The sequence below is a fragment of the Sarcophilus harrisii genome, chromosome 2 (assembly GCF_902635505.1).
Source record: "Sarcophilus harrisii chromosome 2, mSarHar1.11, whole genome shotgun sequence".
NCBI classification, from domain to species: Eukaryota; Metazoa; Chordata; class Mammalia; order Dasyuromorphia; family Dasyuridae; genus Sarcophilus; species Sarcophilus harrisii.
In genome coordinates, this window is record NC_045427.1 from 307,170,653 (window position 1) to 307,192,286 (window position 21,634).

General features: G+C 37.2%; 1 protein-coding gene across 2 annotated transcripts; it reads right to left on the reverse strand.

The window, feature by feature from the left end:
• Positions 1–125: 125 nt before the first annotated feature.
• LOC116419022 (acyl-coenzyme A thioesterase 6-like) lies at positions 126–20,855 on the reverse strand. Of its 2 annotated transcripts, none has more exons than XM_031952555.1 (3): positions 19,634–20,853; positions 16,932–17,134; positions 126–735 (listed from the first exon to the last, which is right to left on the reverse strand). In XM_031952555.1, the coding sequence occupies exons 1-3, from the start codon at positions 20,088–20,090 to the stop codon at positions 712–714; spliced, it is 684 nt and encodes a 227-aa protein (XP_031808415.1). In that variant the 5' UTR covers positions 20,091–20,853; the 3' UTR covers positions 126–711. The 2 variants fall into 2 exon arrangements, with proteins under 2 accessions (XP_031808415.1, XP_031808414.1); XM_031952554.1 differs by lacking the exon at positions 126–735 and adding an exon at positions 8,149–9,536 and having other exon boundaries at positions 19,634–20,855.
• Between the last annotated feature and the right edge of the window lie 779 nt (positions 20,856–21,634).

Here is a 21,634-nt window from a genome sequence, read left to right on the forward strand (position 1 = left end):
GTGTGTGTGTATATATATATATATATATATATATATATATATATATATATACATATATATGTATATATATATATGCATTTATATGCATATACATAATTCTTTATTTGTTGCTTATATATAGGTATTACTGAACCTTCTTCATTGCTGGAGAGTGATTGTTCATTCCTCTCTACCAGAATGGAGGCAAAGTTATCAAGAGTTTGTAAGAACCAACAAAAAAAAGAGATTTTAAAAAATACTTGATTTTTCAGTTGTTAAGGAACCATGGGAAATCATTGAAAAAGGGAATGATGGCCAGAACTTGCCTTGTGGCAGCAGTGAGGAGGTGGGATTGGAGTGGGAAGAGACTAGAGGAAACCAATTAGGAGAGTATTGTTAGAATCTCACCAATATGGTATAAGGGTCTGACTGGTGGCTTATCCAAATGGAGCAAAAAGAATGGATGGGATAGATGTTGTAGAAGCAGAATCAGCAAGGCTTGGCAACTAATTGAATATGTGGAGCAAAGGGAATAGGAGTCAAGGACAATACAGAGTTTTCAGAACTGGATGAGCCAAAGGAGAGCATGGCTCCCTGTTTTAGGAAAGTTTATAAGTAGATTTTGAGATAGCAAATGAGATTGGTGAGGCATATCACAATCCATACCTTCTCAAGTAGTTTGTGCTGCTTGTTCTGTCGGATCAAAAACCGACAGTGGGATAGGGTTCGTAGTCACCGAGATAGTGGGGTATATACCTGGAAGAGAATGTGCACAGCCATTGTAAAAGGCACAGTGGGAAAAGTGTTAGATCATAATAGGTAAAGGGCAGGGGTTGAGTTAGAAACAAACCTCCCTACCTCACAGAGAGGAATTTTGGCCACCTCAGTCCTCTATTTGACTATCTCTTGGCTTTATTCCCCAACTAATTGGGTGAAGAAGGATTGCTTTGGAAACCACTGAAATAGCAGTTAGAAATGGGAAGAAGGGAAGGACAGAAAAAAGAGCACAGGTGAAAACGTTAAGAAAACAGTTACATCCCTCCCCCCCCAAAAAAGGGATATGTGGAATCTAGACCAAGGCTGAGTGTGTCACAGAAACTGATAGATTACTAAGAAACAGCAAGTTCAGATTTGTAATGATCCAAAAAAGAATGTGCTCTTTGACTTGAGTCAATAGATAAATCACTTTCAAATTCCTGAAAACTCTCATCTAAAGTATTAATTATAAAATGTGAAAATCATAATAAATTGTTTTTCCTTAATCCTAGAATAATTACTTCATTGATTACAATTAAGTCAATTAATAACCAGCAAACATTTTCTTTGTTCAGAATCCTGTTCTTGGTGCTACATTTAAGAGACATATAAGCCAGAACAACCATAGGATGTCAAACTGATCTCAAGGATTAGAAAGATTATAATTTACTTTCTATCAAAGAGTCTGAGCTGGAGAAGACTTTATTGGCCATAAATCTGAATTCATTCATTTTATTAATGAGGAAACTGCAACCCCCCAAATTAAGTGATCTATCCAAAATTACAGAAATACTTAGGGACAGCAAATTTAAGCTCTTCATTTTACTGATGAGGAAAATGGGGCCCAGGTGGATCAAGTGGGTCACCCAAAGTCACAATTATAACATATGGTAGGCCTCCAGGTCCAACAAGATGGAAGACCAAAAATACTCAAAAAACTCTGCAAAAGAGATAGAACAAGTAAGCTGTTTCCATAAGCCAACACACCAAGGAGCCTAATAGACTAACAACCTTGTGAATTAATAGTAGAGTACCCTATTTCCTAATTTGCACACTAAGTATCAGTACCCCTGTGCATGACTGCAGGACTAACTGAGCAATTTCCTTACTATCATATCCTTCCCCTCTCTTCACCCTACTAGTCTGTGACCACCACTTGTGGAAGAGGGGGTTTAATAAGGCTTGGGGCAGAAGTGGTCATTCAAAGAATGAAATAAAGAGGAGGAATTGAGAGGGGCCAGCATGTATATCTGAGGACTGCACTAGGGATGAAGGAAAATGTGAGAAATACTGAAAAGTTGGGTTTCCACAGAGTGGCACAAGCTCAGAGTTACTGTAGGGTAGTGGGTACCACTGACCAAGAGGTTTTCACAATGTGAGAATTAAGGAAAGTTAAGATTCCACAGAATAATTAAGTTTCAATCTTAGAAGCCTTGAGCAAACAAGGAACTGGGGAGCTAGGAAGGTACAGGTCGATTCAGCCAATCAGAAAGTCTTGTGGATTTTGAGAAAATCATAAACTTAAAATAGAAGTTCGGATCAGGGACCTGACTTGACCAAATCAGGATTGTGCCTGCTTGATAGGCTAATTGAATATTAAATAACATACCCAGTAGGAGGAGTTTTCTGCCATTTTTGAATATGGGATGTATGACAAGGGAGGGGAGACATGCTTATACATATTTAAGGGAAACATATAGTAAATGTATTACAAAAATTGTCACCTTGAAAGGAATGGACCAATCCATTCTCTGAAGGGAGGGGCTGTGCCGAGCTAACAAAATAAAGCTTCTCCCACTTCTGTATCCAGGGCTCCCTCTTCCTGAAGAGGAGTGGGCCCCGCTTCTTGCCAGAAACGTTAAGATGATTCCTTAAGATTCTTCTTTAATAAAATGTTCTCGATATCCTATTTTCAGTGTCAAGAGTATATTTCTAACAAAACTAAGAACCCTGTGCATAGAAACCCATCAAGTTATGTCTGAATGTCAAGAGAAAAATCAGAATCATAAAACAGACTAAAAAGCTCCAAATGGCAGAATTCATGGCCTGCACAGAAGAAATAATTAGCAGAATAGAAAAACTCAACTCTGTGATGACAAGTCTCTGCAAAGTAGTGAAAGAGAAAATAGCTTATTGAAAAGACAAACATATGAAATGAAAACAGTTTGGAAGAAAGGAGTAGTGATAAAAGAACATGGGATATCTGAGTAAAACACATCATTCTCGAAAAAAAGGATATATAAATAAGTAAGAGCTAGAATTTGAACCAAGACCGAAGTTCAAATTTGAGCTCGGAAGTCAGCATGGCATAAATGGGAGCTATTTTCATTGCTATTGTTTATTTCTAAGGGAATCTAAAGGTAATACTCATTGGATCTCAAAACACAAAGCAATGAAAATAGAAAGACAAAATGACAAGTAGAAATGATTTGAACTGAGAATCAGGAGACTTTAAAAAATATTTCCTACTCTTTCTAAGCATTTGCTTCGTCATTAAAATAAAAGTTCAATTCAACAAATTAAATTCATTTTAATAAACATTGGGTATAAAGTGATAAAAGAATAAGCTTTTAGTGCTGAAAGCTATTCATCTAACTAGACTGGTACTGGTATCAGTGAGTTGACATTTTACACATGTAACTTGCAAGTTAAAAAAAAGCATTTTGACTCTAGATCACATGTCATTGAGCTATTACCCTGTTCACATGAGATATATTTTCCTTTTCTGAGGCCTTGTCAGATTACTATCAGAATAAAGTAAAAACAATATTTCAATATTCTAGCATGACTTCTTATTCCATTGCATTGTTAGAATACAAGGTAATGATCTTTCTGATCAGAAATTACTCAGCCAGAAACGAGCAGGGCCAGGAGATCATTATATACTTCAACAACAATACTATATGATGACCAGTTCTGATGGACCTGGCCATCCTTAACAATGAGATGAACCAATTCAGTTCCAATGGAGCAGTAATGAACTGAACCAGCTACACCCAGCGAAAGAACTCTGGGAAATGACTAAGAACCATTATATTGAATTCCCAATCCTTATATTTTTGCCCACTTGCATTTTTGATTCCCTTCACAAGCTAATTGTACAATATTTCAGAGTCTGATTCTTCTTATACAGCAAAATAACGGTTTGGTCATGTATACTTATTGTGTATCTAATTTACACTTTAATATATTTAACATCTACTGGTCATCCTGCCATCTTGAGGAAGGGGTGGGGGGAAGAAGGGGAAAAATTGGAACAAGAGGTTTGGCAATTGTCAATGCTGTAAAGTTACCCATACATATAACTTGTAAATAAAAGGCTATTAAAATAAAAAAATAAATTACTCAGCCAGTAAAAATCAACTATTTGTTGTTCTTATTTGTTGGCTGAAGGTGCCTGTAAGCCCCTGCCTTTTCTTTCATTTCTGGGTATAGATGTGATTAGAAAATGCGTTTCCTTTTTCTGATTCCAAATGCAGGGTTTATTCTGTTTTACCACCTAGCCCAGAGCAATCAAGTGATGTTATGTAGAAAGGAGGACCAAAGAGGACCATGATGTTAGTAACCTCAAGTATACAGAATGAGGTCATCAGGGAAGAAAGGATGAATGGACCCCTAGTAAGAGGGAAGGATGACTGATAGAAAAGCACCAGCTGTGCTGATGTCCTTGTAGTACCAGAAGCAATCAAGGAAGGCCCCCAGGGTAGATCCCTTGTACTGAATTTATAGAAGAACAAGACTTTTCAAGGGGATGGATGAATTGTGATCTGAATCTCAAGTAGGGACTACCTACATGAATGATATCAGAGCAGTATTTGAGTACATTTGAAGAAGGCAATGACATCATATTGAAAGGCCAGCTTTATTTTCCTCTGCCTATTTTGTTGATACAAATATCAAGAAAACATTGGATTGTTGTGGGTTTTTTTACACACATTTTTATATACATTTTTATTTCATTAAATATTTCCCAATTACATATAAAAATTTTAACATTCATTTAAAAAAAATATTGAGTTTCAAATTCTTTCCATCCCTCCTGACCCTTACTTAGTCAAGTTCTACAAAACATATTTTCACATGAGCCATATTGTAAAAGAAAATACAAACAAAATAAAGTAAAAAAGTATGCTTCAATCTCCACTGTTAACCAATTCTTTCTCTGTATGTAGATAGCATTTTTCAATATAAATCCTTTGGAATTCTCTTAAATCATCGTTTTAATCAGAGTAGCTAAATCTTTCACATTCAATTATTTTTACAGATTGTTTTAATGGCTCCCTCTTGAAATTACCTGATATTTAGTTGATTTTACACACACACACACACACACACACACACACACATTACACTGCTTCAGGGCAAAGACTATTTAATTTTGGTCTTCAGTGCCTCCCACAATGTCTAGTACATAATATCAAACCTTAATTTAAGGTACATTGTTTAAAGGCCTCCATGGACATAAACTTAAATGAGTATTAAAAATTCTCATGTGAAGAGGACACTAGAAAAACTCTGTTCCAAATATGGAATGGAAGTCTGATGCATAACTGCTAAATTAAATGTAATTTCTTTCAAATAAAAATATTCTGTCCTTAAGTACCAAAAAGTAATAATAATTAGCACTTCTGAATATACAGAATAATAAGACTCTTGGTGGAAAATTGATTACTCTGCGATCGTTACATGCAGTAAAAAGTTGACAGAAGCTTGGGAGCAAATATTCTTGCACTTGCTTCAGGAAAGGATACACTTAGTTCCAGGAACCTCTTCTGAAGAAGACCTTGAAGCCAATGTATCTGGTCAAAAGCATGAGAACAAAAGTCTTTCTTCTCCTAAGCTCTAGACACATTGCTTCACACAGTGATCATCAAATAATCATTCATCACTAATGGGAAGAACCTTATGCATGTGGACTTGAACCCCAAGTTACAAGTTACAGAAAAGAAAGGTGAATGCATATAAATCCTCAAATCTCTATTATATACAGCTTGCTTTTTTTAAACATTTATTTTTAATAATAAATTCAACATGTTTCTTTGGAGGCTGCTCTCTGTTTCCTTCTGAATTTCCTTCTTTTTGTCTTTGTGCTTTTCTTTTAAATATCTACATAATTCTTTTCTTTCTTTTATTTTTAGCAATATGTCAATATTCTTCCTTTCCAAAGCCCCCCAGTTTAAAAAAAGAGAGAAAAAATCCTTTTTAATATGCATATTTATAAAAAACCAATTCATATATTAGTCCATGCATTTGAATACAGCATCCATCTTTCTGCCTTGAAGTACATAGTTTGTTTCATTGTCAGTACACTCAAGTTAAGTTTGATTATTGCTTTGATCATAGTCTTTATGTCTTTCGAAATTATTTTTCTTTAAAGTGTCATTGCAGAAATTGTTCTCTTGACTCTACTCATTTTCTCTGCAGAAGTTCATACAATTCTCCAGTTTTATGAGGTTTTTGTCATTTCTTACAGAGTAGTAATATCCCATTATATTGATATTCATAATTTGTTCAGTTATCACAGTAAATGATTATCTCCTTAATTTCTAGGTCTTTGCTATAACAAAAAAACTGCTTTTTAAAAATATTTTAAACATAGGATCTTTTTTCTTCATTTTTTAATTACTCGCAAGGGTGCTCAAACTACTACTCGCAGGCCAGATGCAGCAGCTGAGGACGTTTATTCCCCCTCACCCAGGGCTATGAAGTTTGTTTATTTAAAGGCCTACAAAGCAAAATCTTTGTTTTAACTATAGTCTGGCCCTCCAACAGTCTGAGGAACAGTGAACTGGCCCCTTATTTAAAAAGTTTGAGGACCCCTGCAGTCTAGAATATAGGCCTAGTAGCTGAATTGCTATGCCAATTAGTGACTTTTTGGTTATGTTTCTAAATTGTTTGAAAGATTAGACCAATTCACAATTCCACCAATAATTACATTACTATATCTACGTGTGTATATATATATATATATATATATATATATACATACACACACACACACACATATATATATATATACACAATATATACAGTACATTACTGTATACAATACTGTATACTGTATACAATATCTGTCTTCCCCAAACCCTGCCAACAATCATTTTCCTCTTTAAAAAAATGTTTTTGCAAAAAAAATTTTTTTTTGCCAATCTGATAGGTATGAAATGTTTTATTTTGCATTTCTCTAATTATTAGTAATTGGGGGTACTTTTTCAAATGGCAATTTTTAGGTTGGATTGGTTTTTAAAACTGCTAAATCAAGTATGAAGCAGATAACAAAAAAATAACCTACTAGGAAGCAAAGATGGAAACTCATGAATATGATTTCTTTAACTATTATATATCATTTCTTGAACTGGTAATTTATTGTTACATATTTTGAATCCTCCCTGATGGGCACTTGACAATATTCTACTTTGTTTTGTTTTCCTTTTCTGTTTTTCTTTTTTTCAATTGTTTCTTTTTAATAACATAAATTTTTAAAAAAATTAAACTGCTAATTCATATATTTTTACCACATATCTATTGGATAATAAGCCTTATTCTTATATATTAGAATCACTTACATATATGTACATATACACATACATATATATGCATACATTTCATATTAGATCTTTATTAGAGAAAATTACTACAGAATTTTTACTTGGATAACTGTTTCTCTTCTAATTTAAGCCACATTGATTCTGTTTGTGCAGGAACTTTTTTAAATTATATATAATTTTTTGAGGTAGCAATGTGGAATAGTTGAATACAGCACTGGACTTGGAGTTAGGGAGATCTGAGTTCAAGTCATCCTTTAAATGTTTACTAGTTGCATGACCCTGGGCAAGTCACTTAATCTCTCTCAGCCTCAATTTCCTCATCTATAAAATGGAGTTTTATTTATAGGACTGTTATAAGGATCAAATGAAATAATGTATATAGAGCATTTTGCAAACCATAAAAATAGAACCTTAAATAGGATGTATCGTACTATATTATAGCTTAAATATGTATTTTAATGTGCCAATATATAAATGTTACGTTAATACATTGATATGTGTAAAACATATATATTATGTATAGCTACAAAAGCTATACAAATGTTAGTTGATATTATTATATAATCCAAATTGTCTATTTTGTCTTCTATGATACTCTCTCTCCATTCGTTATGATCTGTTCCTCTACCCATAGCTATAAAAGATCTTTCCTGCCTTGATCCGCTAATTTCTTTGGATCCTATATCTACTTTAAACTTATCTGGGTATATGGTGTGAGATGTTGGTCTAAGGTTTAGATTTTAGTTCTAATTCTACAGGATCACTTTCCAGTTTTCCCAAAGATAAAAGGTGCTTAATAACATGCAGTAAGAAATTAACAAAGCAATATACTAAGGAAAAATACAGACATATTTTATTTTGGAAGTATAGTTACGGTGATACATAACTGGAACTCTTAGCTGTTATATGCTGATGAAGAAAAGCTGCCAGTCAAATATTCTGAGACGAATTCCCTTGGAGCTGAGCTCACTTGCTTATTAAATACTGTTACAAAAAAAAAGCAAGACATATGATATTTCCATTTCATATAAAAAGGATCCTTCTTAGCATGGAGCCCATGGTCATGAAATTATGGCTACGGGGGGAACAATATTCTTACCCCTACTCTCCTATGCAAGCCAAGCCAGTTTTTCCTTAAATGGTATTGAAACTATCTTCAGGATTTGACTGGCTCAGGAGATTAAAGGCTCAGGCTCTTAGCCCCATTTCCTAGTTGCCAGACTACAGATTGCTCCCTGATGCTGGTGCAAAAGATGAGCAACTCAGAAAAGAGTGTTTCATTTAGCTGAATCAACATAAGGTGACTCAATACCTGTTCTTGATGAATATTTTTCTTCTGCTGTTCCTAAATAACTCTCCTTTTATTGACTGATGATCCACAAGTTCCAATTTTTGTGATCAGTCATGTCCAACTCTAAGTGACCTCATTTGGGGTTTTCTTGGCAAAGATACTAGAGCGGTTTGCCATTTCTTTCTCCAGCTCATTTTACACATGAGGAAACTGAGGCAAACATGGTCATATACAACTATTAAGTGTCTGAAGCTGGATTTGAATTTATTTCTTTTTGCTCCAATATCCAACATAAATTACCAGGGGATTGGCTTGAAACAAGCCCAGCCCAGAAAAATGGGGCCGGGACCAAAATGTTATATTTTATTATGAAAGGATGAGACTTGACTGTTGAGGTGTTTTTGGAAGAATGTTTGAATTTGCTTCCAACTCTCCACCTGTGCCATGGAATGAGCCTTTGACTCACCTCCCCAGAATACTCCTCGACCTACCATTCCATGAACAGACATTAAACATGGAGGAAAATAAGGGGGATCAATGTAGTGCCCGGTGTTTGGATAGCAGATGATCTGAGGTTTTTCTTTACCATGAGATTGTAATCGTTCAGAGGCTATATATGCAAAGGATTCACTCTTCCAGTTATGGTCGTCTTGACCAACAATGAACAAGAAAGGCCCCTGGGCCTTTTCTATTGGGATGAGGCTCTGGCAGTTTTGCTTTTCTAACGGATGGCTCCAAATATCCACAAGGTCTACAAGGCCTGATTCAGTGATCTTGAGTCTCTCTAGGTCACTTCCAATATTAAGAAGAGTCATTTCCTTATAGTGCAGCGGGGTCATTGTGTTGGCCACACAGGCATTTATAAGCACTGTGGCTGTGACACCTTTCAGGAAGGAGGCCATGGAAAGACACAAGTCACCTCCTTTCGAGAATCCAAGTAGCCCAATGCCTGGGCTTTTCACCTGATGAAAGAGAGAAAGAGAAAGCCATTCTAGCAACCCAAAATAGAAGAAATAACAAGGTGATTTTTTTGGATTCAAATGTCCTAGGTCTGAATCTAATCTCCGACATTTACTAGCTGTTTCATCCTAAATTTAATCTTAAGATTCAGATCCTCATCTGGAATATGGAGATGAAAAATGTTTACATTACCTACCTCACAGTATGCTTAAGTAATGCAATTATATTCCAGTTTCTCCCTTGAATCTTTTATTCCCTTGGACCATGAATGAAAGTTTATGCTTTGCTGATTCTGACCATAGAATAGTTGCTCCTCCTGTCTTCTTCATTAATACTCTTGTGATGCTGAAAGGAGCTAAAGACTATCACCCACATGGGATACCATATAAGTCAGTCAGTAAACAACTTATTATGGCAGTGTACAGTGTTTGGTTTTAGGCTCTGGCCCTAGGCAAAGAGACCCTAGAAAAGTTTGTAAACTATAGTTTATAGTAAACTATTACTGCTGTACACAAGACAGATTCCTTGATATAGCAAAGTATGATCTTTAACAAGACGATAGATGGTAGATAGATAGATAGATAGATAGGAAGGACATGGTTCCTCATCTTCACTAGAGTATCAGCTAATAGATGAAATAAGACAGAAAAACTAAAAATGTAATACTTTTCAAAAAATCTGTTATTTCACTTTTGTGGCTATTTCTTCTACCAATATATAATACATTAAGGGACTATTTGAGCCTCTCTAAATTTATCAAAATAGGATTTCCACCTAGCTATCTCATTATAGTATTGTGTTAGATAAAGGATGATGTGATTGAGGAAACAATGGTTTGAGCTTCTAAGCATATTGGTTTATTAAGCAGTGAATGTTAATTACCTAACAACTTGGAGCCAGGCCCCTCAGCTATGGCACCGGGCTCTGAATACAGAAGGAGACAGACTTTTATGTATAAAATTAATTAATCAAATTAGGCCAATAGATTAAAAAATTAACCATGATATTAAATGGGAGGAATGATTAAAGACATTCCACATTGGGAGAGAGATCTGGTACAGAAAAAGAGGTGTCCTATTCCCCACAAATATTTCTATTCAATCAAAGAAATATGGAAACAATAACTGATTGACCAGAACAAGGTCATTTTTCAGATAAAACATATGGGTTGCTTGAAATGTATAATTGTGAGAAAACTCCTTGCATCAGTCTTTGGATCTGATTGGGTTTATGGTCAGCATAATCTAAATCCTTAGTTAAGGTCTCTACATAGGAGGTAAAGGGGAGTCTAACTCCTCAGCTATATGGTTCAGAGAGGTTCAAATGATATTTAAAAAGTTTTCTCAAGACAGAAATTGGACTAGACCCATAACTGATTAGAAAAGGAACTGAACTAGCTGTAGAATTGAGTCACAAGATGAGAGTTATTGTGGTTTCTCAATTCCCACTACCAATTGTTTTAATCTCCTCAATTCCTTCAGTATGGAAGGGATCCTAGGACTTCAAAAACTATGCCAAAAGAGTACCAGCTCTGTAGATGTCAACTTACCTGGAAAGGTTTCCAGAAGGAGTTCAGTAATAGCCTAACCAGCTAGAGAACCAGCCCATGTACACACACATACACACCCTGCTATGTATCATATCTGACAGCAAATGACCATAATCATGAAACAGAAAATAACATTAGAAGACATCAGACTGATAGATTTCAGAGGGATGATAATAATTCATATATACCTCTTTACTATCATTAGAGAAGTGGTGTTCTACAAGTAAAGAATAATTTTCAAACATATACAAATAGTAGAGTTGATGTAAACTGTCTCCCTGATCTTTAGTGGGGAAAGGGTCAGAAAAGCCCTGATGTAAACTGTGTCTCCTTTAATCTTTGGGGGAAGGGTGGTCTTGAGTCTCAAACCCTCCAGACCTCTGAGAGGGGCCTTATCCTTCAGTTAGAGAAAACTCCCAGATAGTAATCTCCTATTCAGTTGGAGATCCTTGCCTGGGGCAGGTTACCAACCCCTATTGGAAAGTCCCCAGCTCCAGGCCAACAAGATCTAATATAATAGAACTGTGTGCCCAGACCTTTAGTAAAAGTCTTAACAGGATTTTGCCCACTGAGAAAGATATTTTTCAGTGTAATAAACTCATTCTTGCCACCAAGCTCTTCCCTGTATTCATTGGGGTTTGCAAAGCAAAGCCTACGACAGGCCAAGGGGTCCCCTCCTGCTGTCAGGAGATCTCTCAACCCTCATTTCTTATATCCCAACAGAGTGATTCAGTAATTTGCAGTAAACAAAATTCAAGGAGGAAACTAATAATAAAGCCCAAGGCCTCAGATATCTTTAGATAGATGTAAAAAATATGGGCAGTAAACAGGGTGAATAATGCGACGATATCTGATTTTTAGCTCTTTGAGACTCAGGTTGAAACTCCTGATTGAAACTGGGTAGTGACAATGCGGTGGTTAGAGGGCTGGGCCTGGAGTCAGGAAGATGCTTCTTTCTAAGTTCAAATCTGAGTTCTTCCTATGTGGGTGATCCTGAACAAGTTTGACTCAGTTTACTCATCTGCAAAAATGAGCTGGAAAAGGAAATGACAAGTCACTCCAGCATCTTTGACAAGAATTGACAAGAATTTGACAACCCAAATGGGATCATGAAAAGTCAAACTTGAATGAACAACAACTTGACTGAAACATGACTTTGGAAAGATGGACCATATTTAAAAGAGGGAAAATGGAGAAAAAGTACCAATTTTATTTTAAAATGAACATTACTACATTTTAAATTATATTATGAAGTCATTATTATTTAAATTATCTGGGGCAAAAAGGAGGCACAGTGGCTAGAACACTGGGCCTAGAATCAGAAGACTTGAGTTCAACTCCATCCTCAGACACTTAACTGTGTGATCCTATGCTAGTCATTTAACTTCTGTTTGCCTCAGTTTCTTTATATACAACATGGGGATAATAATAGCACAGGGTTTTTGTGAAGATCAAATGGAATAATAATTGTAAAGTGCTTAGCCCAATGCTTGGCACATAAGAAGCACCATATAAAAGTTAGCTATTATTATATTATTAAGTAGTTTCATGGAATAGATAAAATAAACAATACCTAGAAATAAATATATGACAACATATTGTTCAGTAAACCCAAGAAAACCCAGTTTGGTGGACCGTCATTTTACATCAGAGGTATAATTAATTCCAAATGGGTAAATGATCTAAATTTTTAAAAGTTATATCACTAAAAATTAGCATTAAATGGAAGATTTTACAACTATAGTAAAAGGGAAAATTTCATAGCAGATAAAGAATAGAAGAGATTATAAAAAGCAAAACACACAACATTCATTACATAAAATTAAAGAGTTTCTAGACAAACAAATTAATATGGCCAGAAACAGAAGAAATGTAAACAGAAGACAAAAAAAACTTTGTGCATCAAACATGTTCAATAAAAGTCAGAGATCTAAAAAAGTTATAGAGAATTAACCCAAGTTTATAAGATTTATAGATAAATTGTGAAAGAATGTGAAGTTTTAAAAAGAAATATAAATTATCCATTATCTTTGAAAAAAAATATTCCAAATCAATAGCAATCAGAGAAATGCAAATGAAAACAAGTCAGAGGTATCTATTCCTACACATCATCAAAGTGACAAAGATATTAAAAAATGGGAATAATAAATGTTGGAAGGGCTGTAGGGAAAAAAACACACTAAAGTTATGCTGGTTATGATTATGAACCAGTTTTGCCAAACAATATGGAATTATGGGGAAAAAAATTACAAAAAATGTTCATTCATTTTGATTCAGTAATCGCTGAAGTATTGAGGCCCAAAAACAGAAAGACAAGTTCCATATGTACCAAAATTTTTACAGAAGGAACATTTGTAATAGTAAAAATATAAAAAATGTAAAAGTTATAAAAATATCAACAAATTATATGCCTAATAATTGGGGAGTTGTTAAACAAACTATAGTAAATGCTGTAATGAAATATAATTGGACCATATGAAATGACAAATATGAAGAATTCAGAGAAACAATGGAAGAAACCTATGAATTGTTGAAGACAGCAGAACCACAAAAACAATATATACAATGTTGTTTGGTCATTTTTTTTTTTTGCCATGTTCAACTCTTCTTGTGGGATTTTCTTGGCAAAGATACTGGAATAATTTGCCATTTCCTTCTCCAGTTCATTTTACAGATCAGGAAACAAGCAAACAGAATTAAATGACTTGTCCAGCTAGTAAGTGTCAGAGACCCAATTTACATTCAGGAAGATGAGTCTTCCTGACTTCAGGCCCAGTGCTTTATTCATTGTACCATATAGCCGCCCTTATACATGAGGTTAATATGATTGAATACATTAAAGGCTACAGAATTCTTGTCAAGTAAAATGATAAATATTGGTTTCAAATTAATGAGATTAAATTACCAGCTGATAATTTCTTGGCCTGTCTTAATGTTAATTTTATTCTGTAAAAATAGAAGAAACAACAAAAGAAATGCTATTCTGGAGCTGATTCTCACTGACAGAGGAAAATCAACTGCTAAAACAGAAATGATAGGAACCTCATGGGGCCTTTATTCTTTCTTAGAAGAAAAGAAAGCACTCCAGATTATGGGAAAGAAGATTTCAAAAAGTTCAGAGAAAGATTAAGCAAAGTTTCATGCCCTAAAATTCTACAAAGCCCAGGAAGTGGTTATGGAGTGATCAAGGATGACATTTTGAATATGTATAATGATGGATTGGGAAGCATAAGCAGTACATTCGGCTAATATAATCCCCATGTAGAAGAAGAAGGGGACCTGCTTCCAGAAAGGCATGATGATGAAGCGGGGTTGTGGTCCCTTTAAAAAACTGTATTTCCTATTGATCTGTGATTCCTTTCAGATTCCCAGCCCCACTTGGCTGAGACATATCCTCCCCAGACAAGTTATCTCTCCAGGATGCCAGAGCCTTTGATTCAATTACAAATCCTGGTCAAAAAGCATCCCTTTGAATTCCAGTAGGAGATCTGGGCTTGTCCCAGCTCCCACTGGGTCTGAGCCAACTTGGCCTGTCCCCCAGCCTCCACTAGGTCTGACTTGCTTGGGCTGCCCCAACCCCCACTGAGTCTGACCTGCTTAGGGCTGTCCCAACTCCCACCAAGACACTCTATAATAGCTTCCATCAACGAAGGTCTTTTGCAGATGGATCTTGGTAGCTCCCTTTGCTGCCAGGACCTTCTGTCCACTGAGAAATGCATTCTCAGTGAAAAACTCCATTTTCCATAGATCTGCCACTATAGACGTCAGTCTCTTGGTAAACTGATTTCTATCTAACAATAAACTTTCATTTTGCAACTAATATTTCAGGAATGAGTGAATTCTTAACTCCTAAATTCACTCCTAAAACCTGTGGCCGATTTAAGGGGATTCTTAATAACTCTCTTTTAGCCACTAACCTCTAGACCACCAGGAATCTAGACCACTCAAACAGCATCAATGACATGTAATAGAAGAGGCTTGTTTCCCTCCCCAATGTGTCCTGCTATGTGATGAAGAACCTTTTTGATTAACTGTGGAGATGGAACTGGATGTATTCAAAAGGTACTACCCAGCAAAAGGGAATCCCTTGCTCCTCCTTTTCCCAGCCTGGTTGGAATTTTAACAAAGGTGAAGGAATAATGGAAATAGCTATAAATCAGTGAGCTGAAAAAGGTCAGAATGGTGAGGAAAGAAGAGAAAAGATGGAGAGAAAGGGCCTGCAAAGAGAATATTCATTCAGAGAACTAAGGAATGATTAAACATCAGGAAGAAACTCCGATATGATTAAAAATTATGAGTTAAGAGATCTAAAGAGAAGTCATTGAAAGAAAATAATTTTAGTCTCACCAGTAACCCTAGATATGAAGCTGAACTTAACCCAAGACACAACAGACTGAACCGTTAAATGCTTTAAGGAAATGAAGAATAATCTATTGTCAATAAAGTGACATCTGGCTTCTCTAATGAGATATCTGTCATCAGTAAAAAGGGAACAAGTCAAACTTATAAAAGTTAAGATGGTGGAAAATTTGAATGAAGTATGGAATCAATAGGAAATAAAATTCTCAGATTGGAAAATGCACCAAAACAAGATCAAAAAGCAATTAATTGAATTTGAAACTAGAAAACACTACAAGTAAAGATAATGGCTTTGGAAGATGGAGATTAGAGAATTCTGAAAATTGTGAGATTACTGGGAATAATACAAAATCTAATCACCATTAAGAAGGAAATTGATCAAGAAAATTTGCCCAAATCAGACCAATTCACCAGTTGTCCTAAAAAGAAATACCACATTTAGTTCACCCATATTCTTTGGGAGCTAGGATCCATGCTGGGCTTTACTATCATGTAACCCACCAGTGAAAGTGAGACTGGAGAAATGACCTGAAAGGTATAGCCTGAAACCAGGACATAACCAGTATCTGTGCTGCGTCTGGAAGTGAGCATGGTGAAAGGAGCAGTATATAGCAATTGATTTGAATCTGAGCACAGTCTTCAGGGACTAAGATACTATAAGGGAAAATGTGCCCCAAAATATTAGGGGGAAATGTTTGTATAGTTATCCCTTCTACATCTCAGAGAGGGAGTGGAATGAGGAGCGAGGTGTCCTCCAGATCTGGAAAATCCATATAAACTGTTTTGATCCTTTTCAATGTAAAGAAATCTGAATTATTATGACCTTAAAAAATACAAAATATATTGATTTTATAGAATACTTATACGTGACAAATATGGAAATGTTTAAAACAATTGCACATATTTAACCTACGTCAGATTGCTTGCTGTCTTGAGGAGGGGGATGGTAAGTAAGGGAGAGAAAAAATGTGGAACAGTCTTACAAAAATAAGTGTTGAAAAATATCTTAACATGTATTTAGAAAAATAAAGTACCACTGAGAAAAAAAATTCAAAAGATGAAAGCAAGGATGGTTATAAAAGATAAATACAGAAATGTGGCATAGTTGCACAAGAATGATGTCAGGAATGTTGAAGCTTAGAATGGGCTAAAAAAGGTTTCAGTTTGAGGATTAGGTTTGGTTTTGGTTTCTGTTGTTGGTTTTATTTTTTTTTTCCAGTTCCGTTGAAGTAAAAAGGAAGATCAAAGAAGGGAAAGGTATATACTACTATAATCAAGAATTCCAAAAGGAGATGATTAAATGATATCCCAAGGGATTGCAGATATTAATGTGAATAATTACCTCTGGAATCTTCACTGTGTTACCATAATATAACTCTTCTGATGGAATTTCTGGATAATAAATCTTAATGTTCCCATATTTATCCTACCCTCTTCCCTCCCCCAACCTCATTTGGTCTACCCTAAGCATGTACATTCATACCCATACCTCTGGATGCTGCAACATGTAGTTCAGGGCCTCTTCAAAATATTCCAGATGTAGACTATACAACTCGTTGGGGAGATCTTCAAATCGGAAATAAGCCAGAGCAAGCACAGCAAAACCATGTCCAGCCAGCAAGCTGGCTCTATATTCACAGAGACCACCTCCAGATCCATGTAAGTCAATGATCCCGGGGAAGGGCCCTGCTCCTAGAAGAGGTAACAAATTGGAAGGATTTTTGAATCCCAAAAGACAAATTTAAATTACACTACTAGTACCTGAAAGTAACAGATTTATACCATGTCTTTGATTCTTAAAATTAACTTTAATATTTATGTTTTATAAATATGAGCAATGTCTCTTCTGGCCCAGACCAAAATTGTTCCCCATTTTAATAAAATGATTTCATGAGTTGTTCAGGTACCAGAAAGTATCCTCTGGTGGCCAACATTGTGGTGATGAATCTCTCTTAACTTAATGAGGCTATTATTGAGTTATTTGGGGGAGCAAATATGACTAATCTTGTTTACTGAGATCTTTGAAACATGTAGCACAACCCAAGCCCCCTTCATTTGACTGGGTGGGCAGGTGCTTCCTGTTTCTTTATTCTTTCAGGTTGGCTACCACCATGAAAACTGACTCAGCCCAAGACACCTGGCTCGGAAATTTCTACAGATAAGGATCCTTTCGCTAGTTTGTTGCTGGTTCCTTAAAAACCAAGCCTGCCTCACTGTTTGCAATAAAATCTGCCTTGACTGACAACCAATTAACTCCCTGAAGTTCTTTTCCAGAGACCCCAATTGATCCTGATTGATCCTCATTCTCATCAATACCAACTAATATTTATACTAAGTTCTGAAGTTTACAAAGTACTTCATAATAGGATCTCATTTGATGCTCATTACAATGCCTGGAAGTGGGCATTATTATCCTCATTTGGGGAAACTGAGGTAGGCAGCTTAAGTGACTTGCCCAGAGTTATACAGCTATGTGTCTGAGTCTGGTTTGGAATCTTCCAGATTCCAAATCCAACAATATCCATTTTAGCTGCATTAATATTATAAATAGTAATAGAAACATAAAACACAAAGGCCCAAGAAAAAATATTTCTTCTGCTGTCATCCTCCATTTGTTTAGAGCTAAATTGTGGAGTATTTGGAATACCAGGATGAGGAAATCGGACTTTAATCTATAAAGAATATGTAAACCATTGAGAGTATATTGAACTGGCTGATGGACCTGGCCATCCTCAGCAACGAGATCAACCAAATCATGTCCAATGGAGCAGTAATGAACTGAACCAGCTACGCCCAGAGAAAGAACTCTGGGAGATGACTAAGAACCATTACATTGAATTCCCAATCACTGTATTTTTGCCCCCCTGCATTTTTGATTTCCTTCACAAGCTAATTGTACAATATTTCAGAGTCTGATTCTTTTTGTACAGCAAAATAACATTTTGGTCATGTATACTTATTGTGTATCTAATTTATATTTTAATGCACTTAACATCTACTGGTCATCCTGCCATCTAGGGGAGGGGGTGGGGGGTAAGAGGTGAAAAATTGGAACAAGAGGTTTGGCAATTGTTAATGCTGTAAAGTTACCAATGCATATATCCTGTAAATAAAAGGCTATTAAATAAAAAAAAATTTTAAAAAGAGAGAGTATATTGAACTGGGAATGAATATGGACAAAAAATAAATGTGTCTAGCAATGGTGTGCAGAAAGGATTATAAAAGTTCAGGGGGAGAAACTGAAAATCACTTTGATTTTCAAAAAATGAAAAATCACAAAAAAATTGGGAGAAAAAGTTTCCCTTTTATATCTTATCCCTCTATTCTCCTGTCTGTCACTCACACAATTTCACAATAAAATAATAAAAATAAATAAATAAATGTCCCGATACAGACAGTGCAGTGTTATTTCTTCCTAATGGGGAGAAATGTTTTCCTATTTCAGAATTTCCATTTAAAAAAAACCTAGTCTTTCCCACCCATGATTTTTAATTTAAAAAAAAACCTAGTCTTTCCCACCCATGATTTTTAATTTTCCCTGTCTTAAATCTCTTTTTAAGTATGATCAAAAACAGCAACTGATTTAACTTGTGAGGAGCAGAAGATCTGATAATCATCTCTTTTGAATGGATTTTAGGTGCATAATTTAATCCCTAGTAGGTATCCAGAGTAGGAATTCTCTGAGCCCCACGATCCTTGCCAGTTTGGTCCTTAAGGAAGCAAATAGAGCAGCGCTGATTCAAATGGTCCTAAGAACATAGATTTAAAGTTGGAAAGATCCTCAAAGGCTATTGAGTCCAATTCCCCTCATTTTACAGACAAGAAATCTAAAGCCAAAGGGGATGGGACTTTCTAAAGTCACACGGGTTGTCAGTAGCAGAGACAGGATTCAGACGTCCCTATAGAGAAAATGCTCTCTCTGCAGTACCCAGTTATCTTTAAAGGGGAAAAACAAAACAAAAACAAACAAACAAACAAACAGAAAACAACACCTGCTTCCCAAGACACCTAAGAAATCAATATAATAGGCTGGCATAAGGAATGAGTGACAAAATAGGATCCAGAACAGGCTGCTGGGAGAAATCAGGGAGCCCAGGGGATGCTTGCGAGAAACTGAAACACCTGCACCCAAAGGAAAAAGAAAACGAGTAAAGTGGGCGTGCAGAAACGAAGGCGGGTTCCAGCACGCACCGGGCGGCAGGAAGAGGGTGGCCCGCACGCTGCCCTCTCGCACCGGGATCCTCCTCACCCCCGGCCCCAGGAAGCCCCGCTCGTGGACCGCCCGCGCCAGCAGCTTGGTGGGCTGGGGGTCGTGACCCTCGTACACCTCCAGGTCCACGCGGAAAGGGGTCTGCACGTCCCGCTTCACCAGGCGCCAGTAGGGCTTCTCGGGCCGCAGGCTCCAGAAGAGCCCCATGGGCTCGACGCCGCTGTAGCTGCCCCCCAGGGCGGGCGCCCGCGCCAGGTGCAGCTGCCCGCCGGCGTCCGCCCGGTAGCGCGCCGAGGCCTGGAAGAGCTCGCCCTTCTCATCGCGGAGGCCGGCGCGCAGGGTGACCGGCTGGGCCGGGCCCAGACCGTGCACCGCGATCTCCACCGGCTCGTCCCACAGGCAGCGGGGCCCCGGGCTCAGGGTCACCGTCACGGCCATTGAAACCAACCGAGGGCACCCCGGAGTCCTCCAGAACAAAGCAAAAGGGGCGGTCCTCTCGTTCCCATTGGCTCCCCTGTGGGCGGAAACTTGGGGGATGTCCAATGGCTTCTGGAGAGGCGAGAAAGAGCCCCGAGGGGCGGGGAGAGCGGGGTGGCCACGTGGACAGCTCAAAGTCCTTCCCTCCTTGTAGTTCAGTAATTTTCAGGGAAGCACCGGGATCTAGAAGCTTCGGAAATGGTTTCCGGAAAAACATGAGATTTCCGATGGGTTTTAAAGGCAGCCTTGGGAGGGAGCGGGCGGGAGAGCCTGCCAAGCATCGAAGACAGACGGAGACAATGTCAGGAACGGGGGAAATGGCGAGCCTTGTTAAAGGAATAAACCGCTAGGGGTCTGGTGTTACTGGGCGTGAGAAGACTGAAAAGACGGTCACAAAGAACAGCATTTTGTTTTTAACCTGGGGCAATAAAGAGTCCCTGGAGTTTATGAAGAAGGGAGTTGAGGGTATGACGAGATCTGATGCGAACTCGAGGGAAATCGCTTTGTGGCTGGATGTTGATGGATTGCACTGAGGAGAGACTTAAGACACACCGACTCTTTCGCAGTTTATTCATTAGCCCGAGGCACGAGGCGATGAGGGCCCGCGCTAGAGTGATAACAGTGTTTGAGGAGAAAAGGGGATATATTTGAGATAGGCCTTGCAAGAGGTGGCCGGAAGTGGGAGGAGTGAGAAAGAAGGAGCCGTCAAGCTTGACCCTTAGGGTGCAAATCTGAGGGACTGAAAGGATGGTGGCGCCCTCTGCAGTAATAGAGGAGGAATGAGCAGGGGAAGGTTTAGGGACAAACTATAAGGCCCATTCCTAGAGACAACACCCGAGACCCCGGGAATAAATGGAGTTTTCCTTAACGTGGTTTCTAAAACCATCAGCAAGCATTATATGTAATAGGGAGAAACTAGAAGCCTTCGTAATAAGAGCTGAGGTGAAACAAGGATGCCCATTATTACTACTATTATTCAATAGTGTATAAGAAATGTTAGCTTTAGAAATAAAAGAAGAAAAAGAAATTAGGTGCTGAGTGAAGTGATTAGAACCAAGAAAACATTGCTCTATATTACAGTGATGGATTAGACACTTTTCACCAAGAGAGACATTCAAGGCAGTTCTTTTAGGTTTGTGATGGAAAGAGCCATCTGCATCCAGAGAGAACTATGGAAACTGAATTTGGATCAAAGTATAGTGTTTTCACCTTTTTGTTGTTGTTTGTTTGTTTACTTGGTTTTTTCTTTCTGCTTTTTTTCCCCTTTTGATCTGATTTTTCTTGCACAGCATGAGGAATATGGAAATATGTTTAGAAGAGTTGCACATGTTTAACCTACATCAGATTGCTTGCTGACTTGGGTTGGGGGGAAGGGAGAGAAAAATTTGAAAAGCAAGATTTTGCAGAGGTGAATGTTGAAAACTGTCTTTGCATGTATTTGGAAAAATTAAAAAACTTATAAAAAAGAAAAAGAAATGAAGAATTAGAATAGGCAAAGAGGAAAC